This window comes from Drosophila nasuta, chromosome 3, assembly GCF_023558535.2.
Source record: "Drosophila nasuta strain 15112-1781.00 chromosome 3, ASM2355853v1, whole genome shotgun sequence".
Classification (NCBI taxonomy): Eukaryota; Metazoa; Arthropoda; class Insecta; order Diptera; family Drosophilidae; genus Drosophila; species Drosophila nasuta.
This window is the reverse complement of record NC_083457.1, coordinates 22,601,447-22,619,930: the sequence shown is the minus strand read 5'-3', so window position 1 is coordinate 22,619,930 and position 18,484 is coordinate 22,601,447. Positions and strand designations below refer to the sequence as shown.

Below are 18,484 nucleotides of genomic sequence, written 5' to 3'. Positions count from 1 at the left end.
GAAAATATGCAATTAAAAAAAATCATTTAAATCTGTTATCAAAATATTTTATATTTTCAACAACCGCCTTTTTACAATTACTTAAGAAATATTATTAATCATCTATAAAACTAAGAATTTCATTTACAACAAATTATATCTAATTTAATGCAATGCCTAGGAATATCTGTTCCAATATTTTAATTTATAACTGCCTCAAAGTAGAATGCAATTCACTTCTGCATTATTTAGGGTTAGTTTTCAGTGTATTAACAAATATTTAAGTGACTAGTGGAAAAATGGATCGAATGCTCAACATTCGTCTCAACATTTTCGATGCGGGCTTATTTATTTTGTAGTAGTAACTGTGCTTCTCCCTTATTTTGTGCTTTCATCCTTAACAACTGGCTGCGGGATTTGCTTAAGTCCTTCGCGCTGCTTCTTTTGTGCCAACATGAAGTGGGAAACATTCTCATAGACCAGTAATGTGATCATACAGGCGGGCACCACTCGGATCACGCTCGCCTGGAGTCCCTTGTAGAAGCCACGAGCGCCCTCATATCTGCAATGAAAAGCAAAATATGGTTGATGGGATGAGTAAGAATGAGTGTTTAAGGATCTAAGCTACTTACAATGCCTGCATTTCAAGTTTAGCAAAGAGATTCTGCACAATTTACGTGCACTTAAGTGTTTAGTGTAGTTAGTTAAGTCTTAATGTTTTTTCTAGATTTTATTACTTACTATTGCCACAGGCGAGTTGTTCATGCCCCAAGCCCGAAATGGCGAAATGAAAAGACTCATATTGAAGACTTTGGGGAAACTCTTTAGTTTGGTTTCTTGGCATTTTAATATTTGTGTACTTAGGATTGTTTTCTTTCGTTCTTTCTTTTTTCATTTTGATATCTTTTTTTTTTTGTTTTGTATACTTTTATCTAATTTTTCTATTTTCTGGTTTTGTTCACAATGCTTTTCGTTTCACATTTTTATAAGTAAGTTGCTTATGTGCTCATAAATGTCAATTTGATATTCTTATATCCAAAAAAAATTCATTTGCAAAATTATGAAGAATCTTTTTGCCAAAAACGAAAATGAGGCTTAACATTAAGATGAACATATTTACATTTGTTTACTTACAAATTAAAATATAAATAATTTAGCTAAACTAAACTAAAAGTTGTTATGAAATTTGATTTCACTTTGTTTTTTTGTAAGGACAACATTTTTCGAATCATTTTTAGTAGTTATACTAACGTTGGAATTATCTTAACACACACTTAGTGATGTCTATCAACTAAAACAAAATTATAAATCATAAATCATAGAAGATAATACAAAATATGATAACGTTTGTTTTTGTCATTTGTTGCTACGCACAATATTTTGTGGCAAAAATTATTGATAGAATTAGATTCGTATTCGTATATTCAAAAAGTGCTTAAATTCAGATGTTGTTGTTGTAGATTGTGTGGCTAATGAGGATAACTAAATGCTAAGTGCTTTACTAGTTGTACGATGGATTATAATACTCTAGCTGGTCAGCTTTTCCCAAATGAGCATAACCATGCAAATGTTGGGGGTTACATGGACCAGATACGGCACGAGTCCCTTATAGAAACCGCCCATGCGTTCGTACCTCCAAGTCTGTCTGATGCAGTCCCAGGTGCCGCTGTAGCGATGATGATGATCCTGCAGACGTGCCCGCACCACCTGATATGGATATGTCATCGCGGCGGCAATCAGCTTCGATATGGCGGCGAATGCCAAGTATTCGCTTGTGGCCTGTGGACGCACGCAGCGTGTGTGTATAAGAAAAAAGTCAGTCAAAGTCGAATCAAATGTGGGCCACTTGCCAAAATGCTGCCCCCATCACCAATGGATATATGCTATCTATATAGACGTGTACATCTATATCGATATATGCTATCCATTTGGCGACACGCGCACTTTGGTCATGTGATGTGTGTTTTCTATTGAATTACACTCACCAATTTAGTGTCAATGGGCAGCTTGCGATATTCGTTATAGGCATTCTTCATCTCCTCATAGGTCATAAACTGTATGGCGCCATGCGAGACACCCAGCATGCCGGGCACAAAGCCTCTGTACAAGCCACGCATACCCTCCACCCGGTAGATCTCGGCCAGCGCATGCATCATGCCCCGATATCCGGCGGTGTTCGACGAATCGCACTGCAGACAGAGACGCGTCTTCACCACCCAAATGGGATTAGTCAGCAGCAATGTTAGAGCGCCAGACTCGGCGGCGGCTAGCATATGCATGGCGGGGCCCAGGGGCATGGTCGAGTTGCCGCCCTGAATGAATGTCTTGATGCTGTTGTAGCTGTAGCACAAAAGGAAACTCAATGTTAGACAAGCACACAAGATTAGCAGACCGAAGTTGATAACTTACAACAAGAAGTAGAGGCCCCAAGAGGAACCTGAACCCCAGACATTTGGTGTGACGCCCTTGTAGAGACCGCGGAAACCTTCCTGCCGGAAAATGGTGGTAAACGCGCTGCCCAAGCCACGATACTGTGGCACTGTCGCAGTGCGTCCATCGTTCACTGTAATGGAAAATATAAACAAAGTTCGTAAATGATAAATGCTAGTATTTGTTGATTTAGGTGTCTAGACATAGACCTTGAGATTGGGGACAGACAGAAAGAGACAAAGAGAGACAGCGAGTCAAATGTCGCGTCAATCGATAGTGGTGAAAACCAGTTGCCACTTGACTGGATGCTTCTGCTTTGTGAATCATGAATCTTTAAACAGCTGTTTTCGTGCTTTTTTTTTTTTGGCAATGCGTGGCAACTGTACGCTATCCAGTTCAGGCAGTTGTTGACTTCAGGCCCTGTCTGGCTAATGGCCGGAATATCAACATTAACAACAACAAGTGCAGCAACAAGTTGTTTTCGCTGCTGCTTCTGATGTTATTGTTGTTTTGGCTAGAAGAGAGATAGCGCTAATTACACGCGGCGGATGTGATAAGAGCCAGTGAAAATAAGCTGTTGCTGTTGCTATTGCTCTTGTTAGATGGGCATTAGCATGCCATTACTTAGTACATTCTTTATTTGTTATTTATAAACCGCAATAACAACAAATCTCCCTAATAACATTTGCTGACGCTGGCGATGCTGCCTGACAACAGCGCCTTCGTCAAAACAACCTGAATTAGAGGGGCTCGTCTTGTTTGCTTTGCTTGCTTGCATGCGTCTATATTTAGCTCACGCAGCTCAGGCAGCTTTCGCTAGAATTATTGCGCTACACTACTATACTTTAACCTTGAGATAGCCTACATCTAAAGATGCCATCACTGCTACAACCGGTAATGGCAAGAAACGGTTACTTTCGATATATTTCGATAACAGCTGATGACGGCGCCCTTCGATTACGCGTGCATGTGTGTGTACACGCATGGCAACAACACAATCGATCGAAACTGCAAATAGCAACCGGTTCACCCAATGCGTATGTGTGTGTGCGAGTAAACTGACAGTTGCGACAACCGTTGCCGTTAAAATGCTGACACGATATGTACAGTCAACAACACGTTCGTCACGTGATTTGCTCGAGTCGAGTGCAAAAAGATAAACAAGTTTTTGTGTCCATCGCTGACGTTTGCTTTTTATTGTTTTTCCCCCTTCTTGCCTAACACAACCCCAGATGCGTCACAATTCGGCTTGCGCGTGGCTGTTTTGGTATGTGTGTGTGTATTTTTGTTGCGAATTCTAAGCAATAGATGGCGTCAGCATACGCTTTTACTGTTGCCCCCATACAGATCGAGTGAATTCTATGGTACGATTTTTATTTGTATTTGTTTTCTCTTTTTTCGCATAAACAACTTGATTTCAATTCTGTTATTGTTGTTAAGACGCTTGTCCGATTTCAATGATAATCAACCAAATATGTAAATATTTTGCATTTGCACTCGGTATTCACGCTTTTTGGCGTTTAAACAAGTTTATTTTATATGTATGTGAAATTTTAACTAAGCAGAAACCATTTAATGCAATTCAAAATATTGAGTTTATAAACCCGTTCCCATTGTTGTTGTTTACATTTAATTGAATTAAGACTGCAAAAATACGGAAACATTGTATACGCTTTTTAGCGAGGACAACTATGAAAACGCGAGATAGAGAGAACAATAACAATAAGAGCAGTGAATACGCTGAGTCATCAGTTTATACAGTGCTAAACAGTTAATATCGATCTTTGTACAGTAAGCCCATAAAAAATTTTGCAAATAAACAACAATATGGCCATATACCATGGTATAGTATTTTTTAAGGGGCGTGGTGCCACGGATGTTGATAGCACTTATCACACTCCCCGTTTCTCTGTGTGTGAATTGATAAGGCCAAAAATGGAACACAATCGGTCACGATTTGCAAAATTCTGTCAACAAATTAATAAATAATTGTCACACAGTCTCAAAGAAAATCCAGAAAACATTAAAAATGCACTATTGCTCTGGCAATTTGTTTGCTTAAGTAATTTTCTCGCAGCCATGGAAAATTTTGCAGCTGCATGTTCTGATAAGAAATGCAGCGACAACGACGACGATGCCATAAAAGCTGCTCACGTGCCAGACACAATCCACACACACACACATGAACACAATCCAAACAACGCGTGAGTAAAGGAGACAGCAGACAATATGAAATATGCCAAGTGTATGCTAGGGAGTTGGACTGTGGATAGTGTTTGTTACTCACCAGCAAAGCGAATTTTGATAAGATCTAATGGATGCAGTATGAGCGTCGATGCAACTCCGCCAGACACTCCGGCAACCAAATGCTCGTACTTCACGTGCGAGAATACGTTAAATTTGAATTTGTTGGGACTGCTCGCGGTTGTGCTTGCATTCATTTTGCTGCCTTTATTTTTGGTATTTTATTTTATATAAAAAAATTTATTTTGTTCCGAGCTTTTTTTTGACTTTGAATTTGAATATTTGTAATTTCAACTTCAATTCAGCGTAATCACTTTCGATTTCCTTTGTGCTCTATCACTCTCTCTTTCTAACTTTCTACAATATTTGTGCAATTTACAATTGTACTAAGTATACGTATTATTTACAATCTTTGGCATTTAGCAGCTTGCAAGAAGTTCAATCGAAAAAGTCACAGCAACTCGTTACACATGGCCGCAATTTCAATTGATGAATTTGGCTTGTTGCTAGGCGCCGATTTGTTGTCGTTGTCGTTCTTGACGCTGTTGCTTTTGTGGTTTTTGCTGCTTTTGCTGCTGCTACTTGAACATTTCTGCCTTTGTTTTGTTGCCGAGCACATATTTTCTCTTTGGCCAATTCAATAACTTCAGTTCAGTTTTGCAAGTTTTCTTACTCTGCTCTTGTTTACTTTGCTCAATACATTCACATCTGTGTGTATTAGCTGATGAAATATATCTCAATCTGTAGTGAGACGTCTGAGTCTGAGTGCTTTGCTTTGTTATATGATTAGCTGAAAATGACTTTCGACTTTTGCCATTTGCTTATGTAATCTACGCGCAGTGCATTTTCGTGTCGATTCCCACAATTTAGACTTTGACTAGTTCCTTCCGCTTGATTGTATCAATTCACTATTGCAAAATACACGTGAAGCCGATTAAATAATGCTGGCTTATTTTATTTGAATGCGCGTGTACAATTTATTTTCAGGCACGCTCTCACTGCCTATTTAGCCGAAGTTAACCGAACAACGATGAAAACACGAATGAGTCGTTTGTCTGCCCGATTGGGCTTTTTGTAGTTGCTTGCTGTGTCGTTGAAACCTATTCGATTTTTAATCGATTTTAATCATTTCTGTTGTCGATTTCCATGTTTCGTTTAGATCAGTGTGACCGGTAGCTACATTTTACGAATTAATAGCTGGTTACACTGTGCTAGCGGTGGCACAAATCCAAATCGAAGTTTCTTAAATGCCATTATTTTTATAGGAAATATAGGCTTTTGTGAGAAAGCTTATACAGTTTAATTTTGTCATTCATTTAAATTACATCAATTTATGTAAAATTTATTAAAGCATACCATAAAGCTTCTATTAATATGACAAATGAATTGTAAATAAAAACATAACGGCTCTTTGTGATTAAACGTCTTTTGAAACAGTTTTTCAATATATTTAAGTTTGCCCATTTGATACTAAACCAATAAATGCTGCCTAAATATATAAATTTTAATTTCCACCGAGAATTTGGTCTTTCATTAATACGGTTGCAATGGATCCCATATTAATTAAATGATCCAACAAATTAAATTTATCGATCTGGCAACATTAAATTGTCCGTTACAGACTTTTAAGTCCATCCCATAATAATAAATGATTACCATTCAATATATTTTCATCTATGTATAGTTTATTTCGTATCAAATTGTAAATTTATACAAAAATGTTTAAGTATTTATAGTCAGCACTTTTACAATATTTTTTATTATTTTTGTTTGTTTGATTGTTATACAATCGATAGGCGAATTGTAGATGCCGATTTAAAATAAATTCAAAATCGACACTATATTGAAATCGTTGGTTTTTCTTTCATTTATTATTACAAAATACAACTTATTATTAGTTAGAACGAGAAAAATGTATTATGAAAGCGGCGGCGGCGATAAAGGGTAAATAGTCGAACAATTTTCTTTTAGATATCTAATTATTATAAAAGCTATTGTCATGAATATTTTGTATATTGCATCGACGGGGTAAATATATAGTATATATGTATAATAATGTAAATGTATAGAATATAGAGTTTGGTAGGTATAAAATTGGTAGGATATATTGGTGTTATGTTTTTGAAACGGATGCAGTTACGTTTAGTTTTAGTCTATGCTTGCAATTTGTTAAATGTACAACAATTTAAAGTTCGCTTCACAAGAAACACAGCTTTGATTTTGGGCGCAATTTGTAGGTAGTTCGTTAGGTTCACTATATATTTTTGGCAGGATATTGTGTATATTTGTTATGTTTTATATGCATTCTGCTTTGATTGCTGTGTGTGTTTTGTTTTCTTTTGTTTAATTCTTTTTATATCTCTACTACGCTCAATTCATTTCGCTCGTAAAAAGACCTAATATTAAATTATATAAAATAAATAATCGAAATCATAATCATAGACGACGACGACTCTCATTTAGCGTGTACAAAATATAAACGTAATTTTTCATTTAGAGAAATTCAAACGATAACGACGAGCTTCTTCAAGCAGTTCTCTCTTTGTCTCTCTCTTTCTTTCGCTTCCTCTACAGCATCCTTTTAATTTCTTGTTCTTCCCAGTAGCTCTTTTTATGATTGCAGCTGAAGCTAATCCTCGTCATGTGCATTATCCGCCGCTGATGCTGACGCAGCGGACGTGGCATGATCGTTGGCACTTTCACTGGCATGGCTGCTTTCTGCCGCCGCCGATGTCGCTGCTGCAGTTGAACCGCTGCCATTCTTATTGCTGTTGCGGGCATCCGTCTCATCACCAGCTGCATTCACCTTGGCTTCCAAGGCACGTATGCGATTCTCCTGCTTCACAATGATCGCCTTCAGCTTGCGAATCTCGTCCAGAATATTGCGGTGATCCTTCTCCTGTGAGCAACACAATTGATTGATTAGAATGTATTCAGTTTAGTAAGATTATAATTGCTTACCGAGAATACCGCTGGAGGAGGTCCATCGTTGGCTTCGTTGTTGTTCGCGGATGAATGATTGCCACCGCTGAGGGCATTGCCACCGCCGCCTCCTCTGGATGCTGAAGCCTTATTCAGTATGTTGGCCTTCTTGCTGACGGAGAGCGTGTTGTTGCCCGACGACGAGACATAGCCACCCTGCACAATGGAAACGCGATCCTGATTAGGTTTATTAGAATAACTGTTCGTTTTGGGTTTACAACAAAGAACAAGAAACACAACAACAAGCGCCACGCAGCGTGCGTGTTAATGGCGTGTGTAAGCCGTGAGTTTGGGACGTAAGTTAAAAGTGTTTTGCATGGACAAGTATCAAGATTACAGTCTATCAAATCGGTTTCTAAATTGGTAAATGAATAACTGGGAATAAGTGGAATGTAATTGTATTTTAAGGAATACTTTAAACTATGGTTATTAGAATGTATTTCACAATTGAACAGCTCTAGCTTTAAAAAAGATTCTTTTTAAAGCCAAATTCTAATAGTATGGCTATCAACTTGAATAATCTCTGATATCTTGGTATTTATACGGATAAACAGCAGAAGGACGGACATGGTTTTAATTACTCTATAGCTGTAGAATAAGCGTCGAGTGTGTGTTTGCTGAGTGTGCGTGTGTTTTGTGTGTTGGCTGTGGAAGAAAGGCTGACGAGGCACAAACGTAGATAACGCTTAGGGGCAAGCAGTAGCAAAAGAAGCTCAAGCAGCACAATTTGTTTTGGTATGCGATTATACACAGCAGGATAAAGCAGCACAAGCATCCAGGCATCAAGCACCAGGCACATCATAGCAAGAAACTACACAAAAGCCATTGGAATACTATTGTTGTGATCGCAGGTTCAACGCCTACAATGAGCAGAGCTTTCAATTTCATTATTCAGCATCCTTGTACGCTCGCTTTGTGGATCATCTGTGGCACCGAAGCATGAAGGCAACGACGACGCCGCAGCGCCAAGAGCGCTGTATTCCAAATGCATGTGGGGGATGCACAAGAATCGCAACTGGTGCCACTTACTTTGAGCGAGAATGTCAGCGGATCAGCATCTTTGCCGGCGATCCATTCCTCGGCTGTGATGGCCGCATCCTCAGCGAGTGTGTCGGGATAGAGATCCTCCTGGAAGAGATCGGATTTGCGCGGCACTGTCATCGAGATGACCTGGCAGAGACCATTGTTGTTCAGGCGATAGAATTTGGCAATTTCACAGGTGGTCACGTCACAGCCACGCTTGGGCATCAAACCAATACCGCGCTGTGGATCTGGAGTCTGAAATGTGTTGATGTAGTGCACAAATGGAGGCTCCGGCGTCACCTGGAAAAGAAAGTAGTTTAATTATTTAATCAAGAGGCAAGCAAATGACGAAACCCTACCTCGAAATAACGAATCACAGAATCGCCCTTGCCGCACAAATAAATAATATTCGTGTCCGCATCGTACAATGGGAACATTACACCGTTCGATGTGTCCAGCTCGACCATGACAATGGGCTCGCTCAGCGCATCGGGAGCACGCAATGAATACTGACGCTCCGAGCTGCGATTGAAGCCGGTGGTGAAGATCAAGCCGTGACGCAGGAAGATGGCGCGGGTGGCCTTCGATCCCTCATGGCACATGGCCTCACTTTCCAGCTCGGCGGAGCGTGGATCGTAGATGCGGATTTTCTTGTCTTTGCAAGTGGTAACCAGCTTAGAGCCGTCCCAGTTGAAGCACGCGCTGTACACAATATCGGGATGCGAATCGATGTGCACAAGAATTTCGCCAGTGCCCACATTCCAGATGACAACCTTGATTAGAAAAATAAGTTTATTAAGACTTGAAAATTATAACTATAGTCTGATTTTGTAGCTCACCTGATTGTCAGAGCCGGCGGTGAGCAGCACATTGAGCGCCGATGGATGCCACAAGACCAGACCAACGCGACGCTGATGGAACACTAGATCCACAACGGGTTCAGTGAGGGTACGCGACAATCCTCCGTCGGGTATTTGCCACACCTTGACCACACAATCCTCCGAGCCGGAAGCAATCACATTGTCATTGTGTGGACACCACGCTATGTCCAAAACTGGACCTTTGTGTCCACCCACCAGTGGATGATCCGCTGCAATGCGTCCAACCTGAGAGATAAAACAAGAAATTCCAATTAAAATATGTTTCCAGGCAATAGACAACACATCAGACGCGACCCATTGACACCATTTTGAGTTGGCATTATTTTTAGAAATTAGCAGCAGAAAGCATTCATAATGCAAACTTCATGGTGGCTGCCAAGATCTGCAGCAATCCCTGTGGGGCAGGTGCGTGAAGTTTGCAATTAATGGGGAAACACGTGTGAAACACACTTTGCTAAATTCCATAACCAGCACAACACATTTGAGAAGCTAATATTAGAAACTCTGTTTTCAAGTATCCCAGATATTTATTAACCGAGTGAGCTTCTGGAATGCCGCATTATGATTTACTTATTTCTGTACATGAGTAATTATAGTAAACATACACCACAGTCATAAATAGCAAAACGAGGGTCACTCGGAAACCAATAAGAACTCAAGTTTCAGTTGTAAATTGAGCTGGACTGACCTAATTATTTATTTGAATAATCTCTTAACTGCAGCCAACTTAACAAGGTGAAGAGTACTAATAAGTGTTACCAGATCGATGAATAAATGGAGTGAGAGTGTTAACTGATTATATTGAATGGACAGCAACGTTTACAATTATACCTCGATTATAAATATATTTTGTTGAAGATCAAATAAAGATAAGTGTTCTAGTTATTAGAATGCTAATAGAAGCATTTTGCTGCAGCCAACTTAACAAAGGGCTTTTAATAAGTGTGGCCAGATAAACAGGGTGAGAAGATAAAGTGATTATTTATTTTGAATGGTCAGCAAGTTTTACAATTATGCACAATAAAAAATATTTTTTGTTCGCCCAAAAATTAAGATAAGTGTTCTAATTACTAGAAGGGGTCTGCTGGTTACGAAAATATCTCCATACATATATTATATGACTGATAATCGACAGGTGAACGATAAAATCTCATAAATAACTCTGACCCAATCATGTACTACACGATGAATCAATCAGTAAGATGGAAATAAATGTTTATGGCTAAAGTTTCTTCTGAGCAGCTCTTTGCTGTTCCATCAATTAACGCCGCAGACACATTGCGTGTGTACTTAAAGATGTGTGTGTGTAGCTTGTCCATTTAATTGACACTTGAAATTCCAGCTAATCCCCATAAAATATTTAAATTAGAGCGTGTGAAAGCCGCTCCACATAGAAAAACGGCAGCTGCTGTCTCAACTTTCGTAGATGGCGCGCATTTTGCATACAAATTTGGCCCAATTAGAACAGGCCCAAAAACGCACACTTTACTTTTACACACTCCGGCGTGCGGTGTTGTGTGCTGTGGTGTGGCGGCAGAAATACGTTTTGACCAAATTCGGAGAGATCACAGCCGTGCCGTCGACGTCGCCCACGCAGTTTGCTGTTGCTGCGGCCCGTTGACAGCTGAACGGATGTTCGATTTGGCTTTTGCCAGCATGCCAAAATGCCAAAATTTCCGAAATATATTTCCAATGCGCAAGTGGAAATTTTGCTAAACGTATACCCTGTAAATAAGGGGTAGCTCAAAGGGGTATACTGGGAAATTCTTTATATTATTTGTATCTTTAATTGCACAGCAACTGATTGTCGATCACTTCTACTCTCATTGCTAATAATGCAATAATTATTTAGAAAATATAATTTATTTATCCCCTTACTTTGCATCTTTATTTTTAAATTTATTTGTATTTTGTTGCTTCGTTTTTCTTTTTTCGACGTTTGCTGTTAAATTTAGACAATTTGGTGTGTCATGTTGGCCGCTGGCCAAAATTGAAAAGTGCGTTCAAGAGATGCGACTAATGAGAGCGAGAGATCTAGGAGAAGCACATGATTGAAAGAGAGATCGGGAGAGGATTCATAACTATAGGATTGAACTTTATTTATACTCGTAAGGCATAAGCCAGCAAATCAGTCGACGTCATTTCCTATATTGAAGAACGTGGCAACAGGGCAAAAGTAAAATATACCCTATAAATAGTAGTTGGCTCTCTCTCTCTGCATTGTCTTTCAGTTTTTTTTTTATAAATATATATAAATAATAGACAATACAACTACATACTTGGCCACTGGCTATGCTCTGTGCATACAGACAAGTCTATATATATACCCCATTTGTTTGCTATTTTGAATGCAACCAAAATAGGGATTTCCTCGTCGAGTTGCGTTTTTGGTTTGGGGATGATGATGAGGATGATGAGTGTACTCACTTTGTTGTGTGGCAAGACAATGAAGGCGCCGCCGCCCGCCGACTCCACAATGATGGCCATAAACTTTGGATTCACCGCACAGAATGTGGAGTCCCAGCTGGACTTGGAGACGCGTATATTATCGTAGCATTGCTCCCGTTTCAGCGACTGTCCATAGACGTGACGAAATTTTGATGCGCGAACCACGCGAAATGACATCTTTTATTTTCTTTTCTTTTTTCTTTTTTGTTTCCAAGTTGTTGTCACTGCTGACTCTGCTTCCACTTCTTCCTCTTCTTCTTGCTGCGTTAAGTTATCAGCCCCGTTATAAGTATGTAGGTCTGCTACTGCTGCTTTTGCTTTTAGTATTATTATTATTCTACTACGTTGTTCAAGTTCTTGCTGCTATAATTTGTGTCCAGTATATAGTTGGTAAATTCGTTGTTAGTTTCAGCGTTTGAGGTTTCTAGTTGGCTTTTACAACGTTTTGTTTTCCTGCAAGAAGAAAATAAAGAAATATAATCAAATATTAGCTGCGAATATTAAAAGATGTTATCAATCGCCCATTTCAAAAAAAAAATCTTAAAAGTTTGGAGGTATTAAAAATGAATTGACATTAAATTCTCTATTCGATAAAGACTTGAGAACACGTAAGTTTGGGCTTAACAATGTTGTTCATAATATTAAATATTTATAATAATATAAAAACTGATACAATCCGTAAATTTACTGTAAACTCAATGACCAAGCTGACTAAGCTCAGCGACAAGTTATGTACACAATTTGTATATAATAAAATGTTGAAATTTACATAGCCATATGTAATCAATGAGTTATTTGTATTTTCTTAGGTATACCAATAAATAAATGCCTCGATACGGAATCAATCGCTACCCCTTGAAAATCAAACATTATAATAAACATCATTAGCCGGTTGAATCGAAGTCGTTTCGCAACCTCGCCGTTTGTTTAATATTGAAATTTGCATATTACGTCGTACGAACGCCGATCAATGAACAGCTCCGTTAACGTTAAACTATGAAATTTATGCAAACAAAAAGAGAAAAAAGTAAAAATATAGTTAAGGCTTTGGGCATTGTTTAGTTTTGGTTGCATAAAATGTGTTGCAGCCGTTTGTCCCTAGAACACTTTCTAAATGAAATCGCACAGCGAAACGTGTCAAATAATCACAACACAAAAATTATCTGTATATCAGTGAGAGAACAACAATGAGAGGTAGAGCAGAGTAGGTAGTTTAGATAGATTGTAGCCAGGTAGCAAAGCTAATGCTAAGAGACTCTGTTTATATGATGTCATAACGTTGAAATAACGAATTGGCTGACAACACGTGAATTATGGCCAAATAAACTCACAAAAAAAAAAACTCTAAACACAACACACAAAATTCGCAAAACTCTTTCCAAGTTTTTGGGTTGGGCACCAAACACACACACTTTACGATATTGCCAAAAGGCTTGACACAACGACAAAACGGCGCAGAGCTTTCGTTTTTAATCAGTGGAAAAAGAAACAAAACCAAACCAAAAAAAAGAGGGCCGTAAAATTATTAATATGCTTTTCAGTGCTTTTTCTTTTTTTTTGCTGAAAATGTTATAAATGTAGCAATAATGCTATGGGGCATAATGGATTTGTCATTGACCTGGTAAAAAAGAAAAAGAAGAAAATCAAAATAGCACTTTTTATATGTATATTTATTTTCTTTTTAGCCACAAGGTGAACCATGGAGTGACTGTGCAAGAGTGAATGCGTGTGTGTATGTGTGTATCAAGTCCAAGTGCCTCAATTTGGTGACTATCATTGGGGCCCCTGCTGATAATAAAGTATATCAGCTAGCAAAATGCCTAAAACAAACATAAAACACGGCTATAAAATAAGACTTCATATAACACACTCTCCTCAATAAGTAACAGATACAGATCGATCTATATACACAGATATATACGTATATATGTATATATACGTATCTCAATGTGTGTCTTTGTAAGTGTGAGTGATGTGTTGTTTATGCCTCAAGAACACCTTCGCAGCTAGAAAATTTTTGTATACATATTTCACAGCTGTTGAAGGTCAAACTTATTAATAGAAAATTCAATCATCTTGCTTAAAATTCAATTTTCATATAAACTCACACAGACACACCTATATAGCGGGGCTGTAATTCGCGTTTGATGTGTTTATTGTGCATTCTTCTCGTTATTTAGTATTTTCGTGGTGTCTTGGTATATATGGCATTTGGCATTTGGCATTTGCACAAACTTAACGAAGCACAGCCGAAAATTTTAACTGCCTTCCCATTTCGCCCCCTCCTTTAACCATATTGCTGACAAACTAGCGATAATGCCGTACACATACTTATAACGGAAGTTGATACAAATTAATGCTCAGCATGTAAAAATACTTGTTATATACACTACAAGTATCGTGTATGCGGGAGGTCGAGGGGAGTATTGGGGACGTGGACGGGGCGGATAAGGGTGCGGCTGCGGGTGGCGGTTTGAGTCTGATTGAGTTGTCACAATGCGCATGAAAAGTAACTGATCGCCGTGTGTACATACGGTATTAACCTGTTATAGTAACACGTTATCAATATTGTAATAGATGTCTATTTATAAAATAAACATTTGTCATACTAGCGATAAGATATATTCGATTTTTCAAAGGTTAGCCAAGTGCAAGAATAAGTTTGTAACGTATTCCAAGAAATATGCGTCACAAGTGCGCGTTAATTTATGGCACGCACTGTATATTGCATTATGGCAGCTTCCAATGGCCGTTCATTGCTCATTGCAAATGCAGCGATGATTGCAACGCGCCAACGACGACGACGACGATGTCGACTGGCCACAAATTGACTTAATGCTTGATTGCAAATCTTAACGCTTTGTCGAAACGTTCACCGGCAATTCACAATTCTAATTGCTAACAAATGTTCGTTGTGTTTGCGGCGTGACTAAAAAAAAAACTAAAAGCCAACGCGCCCCGCTGTCTGTCTCCGTCCCTGTCTCTCTTTCTCTAGCTCTGATCAACGGGGGGTCATTGCAGACAGGAGCAGCGACGCAGTCCCAAGTCAATTAAGCGTTGTTGCTATTTTGCTGTAAGCGCTCGGCATTCGAGTGTAAGAAAAGAGCGAACATAAAAATGAAAAAAATGACAAACGAAGCGTTGCTCCAATTGGATGCAGCAGAATGCTAATGTGACCGTTATAATCCAACTGTCCAACATCTAATTAGTTTACAACGGAGCGGCGTGAATGTGTCATCACTAACAAAACATCGCAATAACAATAACAATAACAATCCACTGACCACGATATCCACTCGTATTTGTGCAAGTGTTTGTGTGTGTGTGTGCGTGTGGGAGTGAATCAGCAGTGTTACCAGACGTCTGTCTGATAAGCATCAGCTGCAAGTGCGCACTTATCAGCAGTCGAGCATCGATGGAAACTTTCGCCTGCATACAGCTGCAACTGCAACACTGCGGCGCTGCGTTTGCAGCATGCGTCGCTCGATGATGATGATGTCATTAAGCATTACTATAATTACCAATGACAAGCTGACTGCAGCAGCAGCAACAACCACTAACAGCAACAGAAACAGCAGCAACAATAACAACTATAAACATTGCCTTGTACTTAAGTTCATCAAACTATGCTGCGCCTGTATGTGTGATTAACTTAAATCTTGACAAAAAGCGCGCAAGTGTCTCGCGGCTGACACAAGGCGGGAGCGTCAACAGCAATATTGCGTGCAACTAGCGATGAGCGCGTGTCGCACTCTTGAGTGTCAAAAACCGATTCCAATTGTAAATTGAGCGGAAAGTTCATTGCGATGTTAAGTAGTGAAACGAATTACAGAATTTAATGTGATTTCTTTCTAATTGTCAATTAATAATTATTTATATGGGTTTATTATAGTAATTTTTAATATTAAAAATTATTAATAATAAATAAAATACCAAATCGACCCTTAACCTAAAATCTAGTGTCAACAAATCCTAATTGGAAGAAAGTGAGTGAGTGAGTGACAACTCAATTGGATGCGTTAAGCAGTGCGACCATCTTGATTTCCAATTGTCAAACTGGAATACTCCAAAGGAAGTTTTGCCGCAAAAAGGAAAAGTAATCGATCTATCGCTTTTGGCACTAATGTATGTGTATGAGTGTATGTGTATGTGCATATTAATTTCTATTAACGCCTTGTTAGTTGTGTTGTGCTTCGTGCGTGTTTGTGCCAACGCAAAAAACGCAAGAAAAAAAAACACGACACGCATCAAACTTAGCATGCAACTAGGGGAGCTAAGTGGGTAGGGGGCGGGCGATCGAGAGGGGCAGAAGCTGCGCGGTGGCTTGGTGGGTGTCGTTGTCGCCGCCGCCGAGTGAAAGTGGAACTCTGCTGCTAAATTTAACTATGCATCTCTCTGTATGTTGTTGTATGATATGCGATGTTGTTGTTTTGCTGCCGTCTTAATTGCACGACGCGTCTACTTGTTGCTATTTCTGCCGCATTTGCGCTTAGTCAGACTGGCGGCAGCCGTTGTCGTCGTAGCTGTTGTTGTTATTGCTGCCTTTTTGGACACTGTCACTTAATTTGCATACATATTTGCGTACTCTCACACACACACATGCTCAAACACATACTGCATGCGTTTCTCATTTATATTTTGTCACTAATTGGCGTTGCTGCTGCGTTTGTTTCTTTTTTTGCCAGTGTTGCTTAACCCATTTTTGGACAACGCCTGGCAACAACAACGACAAGCAGCAATGACAACAACACAAAATATGCGTGGGGGGCGTGATCGCCTCGCACGCGCTCCTACACTTTCTAAGAGAGCGCCACAGAGGCAGACAGAGAGACAGACGGACCGCGCTGCTGGAGGTCGTTTGTTTTTCACACTTGTTTCACACACACACACATACTCAGACTCACGCACAGTCATCGCATACACTCACAGATGCAAAACTCATACCCACACACGCATGCAAGAAAAAGAGAGATATTGACTGGCAGATTGTTGTTGCTGCTGCTGCCTGGAACTGGGGAAGTGTGTAATTCTACTCTTTGGGCCCAACTTGAAGCCACGTTTCTTGCCAATTGTGCTACAATATTTCTCAATTACGGCTTATCGCTGGCGTTTGCGCCCACAACTCCACACAACAAAAATATTGTTGTTGACCAAACTGAGAACACGCATTTATAAACCCCTCTCACTTCACCACCCATCCACAAACGGATTTTTATTTGGGACTTGTTGCTTCTAGAGCAACAATTGGCCGCTCTCTCTCTTGGACTATCGCTCTCACAGAACTTTATAAACAAGAGCGCACGGTCAGGCATTGGCTAGCCGGGAAATTGTCTGCTCTCAACAACAACAACAAAAGACACCCGAAAAAAATTACAGCTAAAGAAAAAAAGAGAAATAATAATAAAAAACAATTAATTTAAATGTATGCATGTATGTTAGCGAGTGTGTGAGAAGAAACGCAGAAATCTTGCTGGCTTGCTTTCGTTTCTTTTCGTTTTTGTTTGCTTTTCTTTCATTTTGCAACATTTTTCGGCGTTCGGTCTCTTTTGTTGTTGCTGCCTGTCCACCAAAAGACGCTTCTCATTTTTATTCCCTTTTTTTGGAGTGTTGCGACTCATATAACACTGTGTGGGAGCGGGAGCGCATGTAGCAACATTTTATAGCTGCACTCTTCACATGCATTGCTCTCACCGCACTGAACGCACACACATACACACAAGCGAGCGCGTACACACACACAACGCACACAAACACAATTGTCGCACTTATTTTATTTGCTGCCGTGATTTGAATGATTTTGTAATACGCGCGTTCATTATATTATTTAAATATTGTCGTTTTACAAAATTGTTTGCATTTGTAATAACAATGCAAGTGCAAATTGCTACCACTTGATGTCTAATTATTGTTAAAAATGCCACAGTGATTCATTGACATTTATATTATCGAAATGCCAAAAGTTGCCGCATTGTGATGAACTTAAGAAAATATACCCACACACTTGAAGACACTCACTTTGATATAGCAATTATGCTTGGGTTTGTGCTCTTAAATTCTATTGAGAACAAGAAATTTCGAATTTCGCACTTTGTTGTTGTGAACTGTTTCAAGAATTTGCGGTTACGGAAAAGACGAAACGTAGCAAAACGCCGACGAGCAAGACGAGAGAAAACAAAACTGAACAAACTTATCGGTGTGACCGAGCTCCGTTAAGTGATTTAACACTGTGCAGTGGCTGTCAACTTGCCATTAAAATACTTTTAATTTCATAGCAGGATTAAGTTGGTATTTTTCAAATGTTGGTCTCTTTGCAGAGCAGAAATATGCGTTCCACAAAAAAATGCGTTCTACACATCTGGGATTTGCAAAACAATTAGATTTTTTTTAATTTTACACAACATATTGCTATTGTAAATAAACAAATACTATCAAGTTTTATAACTTCACATTCTACATTTTTATGGGAAAAATCAATTACACGGCTTTCGATTGTTTGC

General features: G+C 39.2%; 2 protein-coding genes across 3 annotated transcripts; both read right to left on the bottom strand.

The window, feature by feature from the left end:
• Positions 1–31: 31 nt before the first annotated feature.
• Positions 32–5,700, bottom strand: LOC132790331 (mitochondrial folate transporter/carrier). The gene is made up of 5 exons (XM_060798822.1): positions 4,697–5,700; positions 2,389–2,542; positions 1,965–2,319; positions 1,613–1,758; positions 32–541 (listed from the first exon to the last, which is right to left on the bottom strand). Exons 1-5 carry the CDS (start codon positions 4,848–4,850, stop codon positions 358–360), a joined length of 993 nt encoding a protein of 330 aa, XP_060654805.1. The 5' UTR covers positions 4,851–5,700; the 3' UTR covers positions 32–357.
• An 805-nt stretch (positions 5,701–6,505) lies between these two features.
• On the bottom strand, positions 6,506–18,197 carry LOC132789616 (coronin-1C-A). 2 transcript variants are annotated; one of them, XM_060797721.1, is made up of 7 exons: positions 18,003–18,197; positions 11,967–12,440; positions 9,498–9,764; positions 9,018–9,431; positions 8,665–8,958; positions 7,615–7,812; positions 6,506–7,552 (listed from the first exon to the last, which is right to left on the bottom strand). In XM_060797721.1, exons 2-7 carry the CDS (start codon positions 12,162–12,164, stop codon positions 7,283–7,285), a joined length of 1,641 nt encoding a protein of 546 aa, XP_060653704.1. In that variant the 5' UTR covers positions 12,165–12,440; positions 18,003–18,197; the 3' UTR covers positions 6,506–7,282. The 2 variants fall into 2 exon arrangements, with proteins under 2 accessions (XP_060653704.1, XP_060653705.1); XM_060797722.1 differs by having other exon boundaries at positions 7,615–7,791; positions 18,003–18,196.
• Between the last annotated feature and the right edge of the window lie 287 nt (positions 18,198–18,484).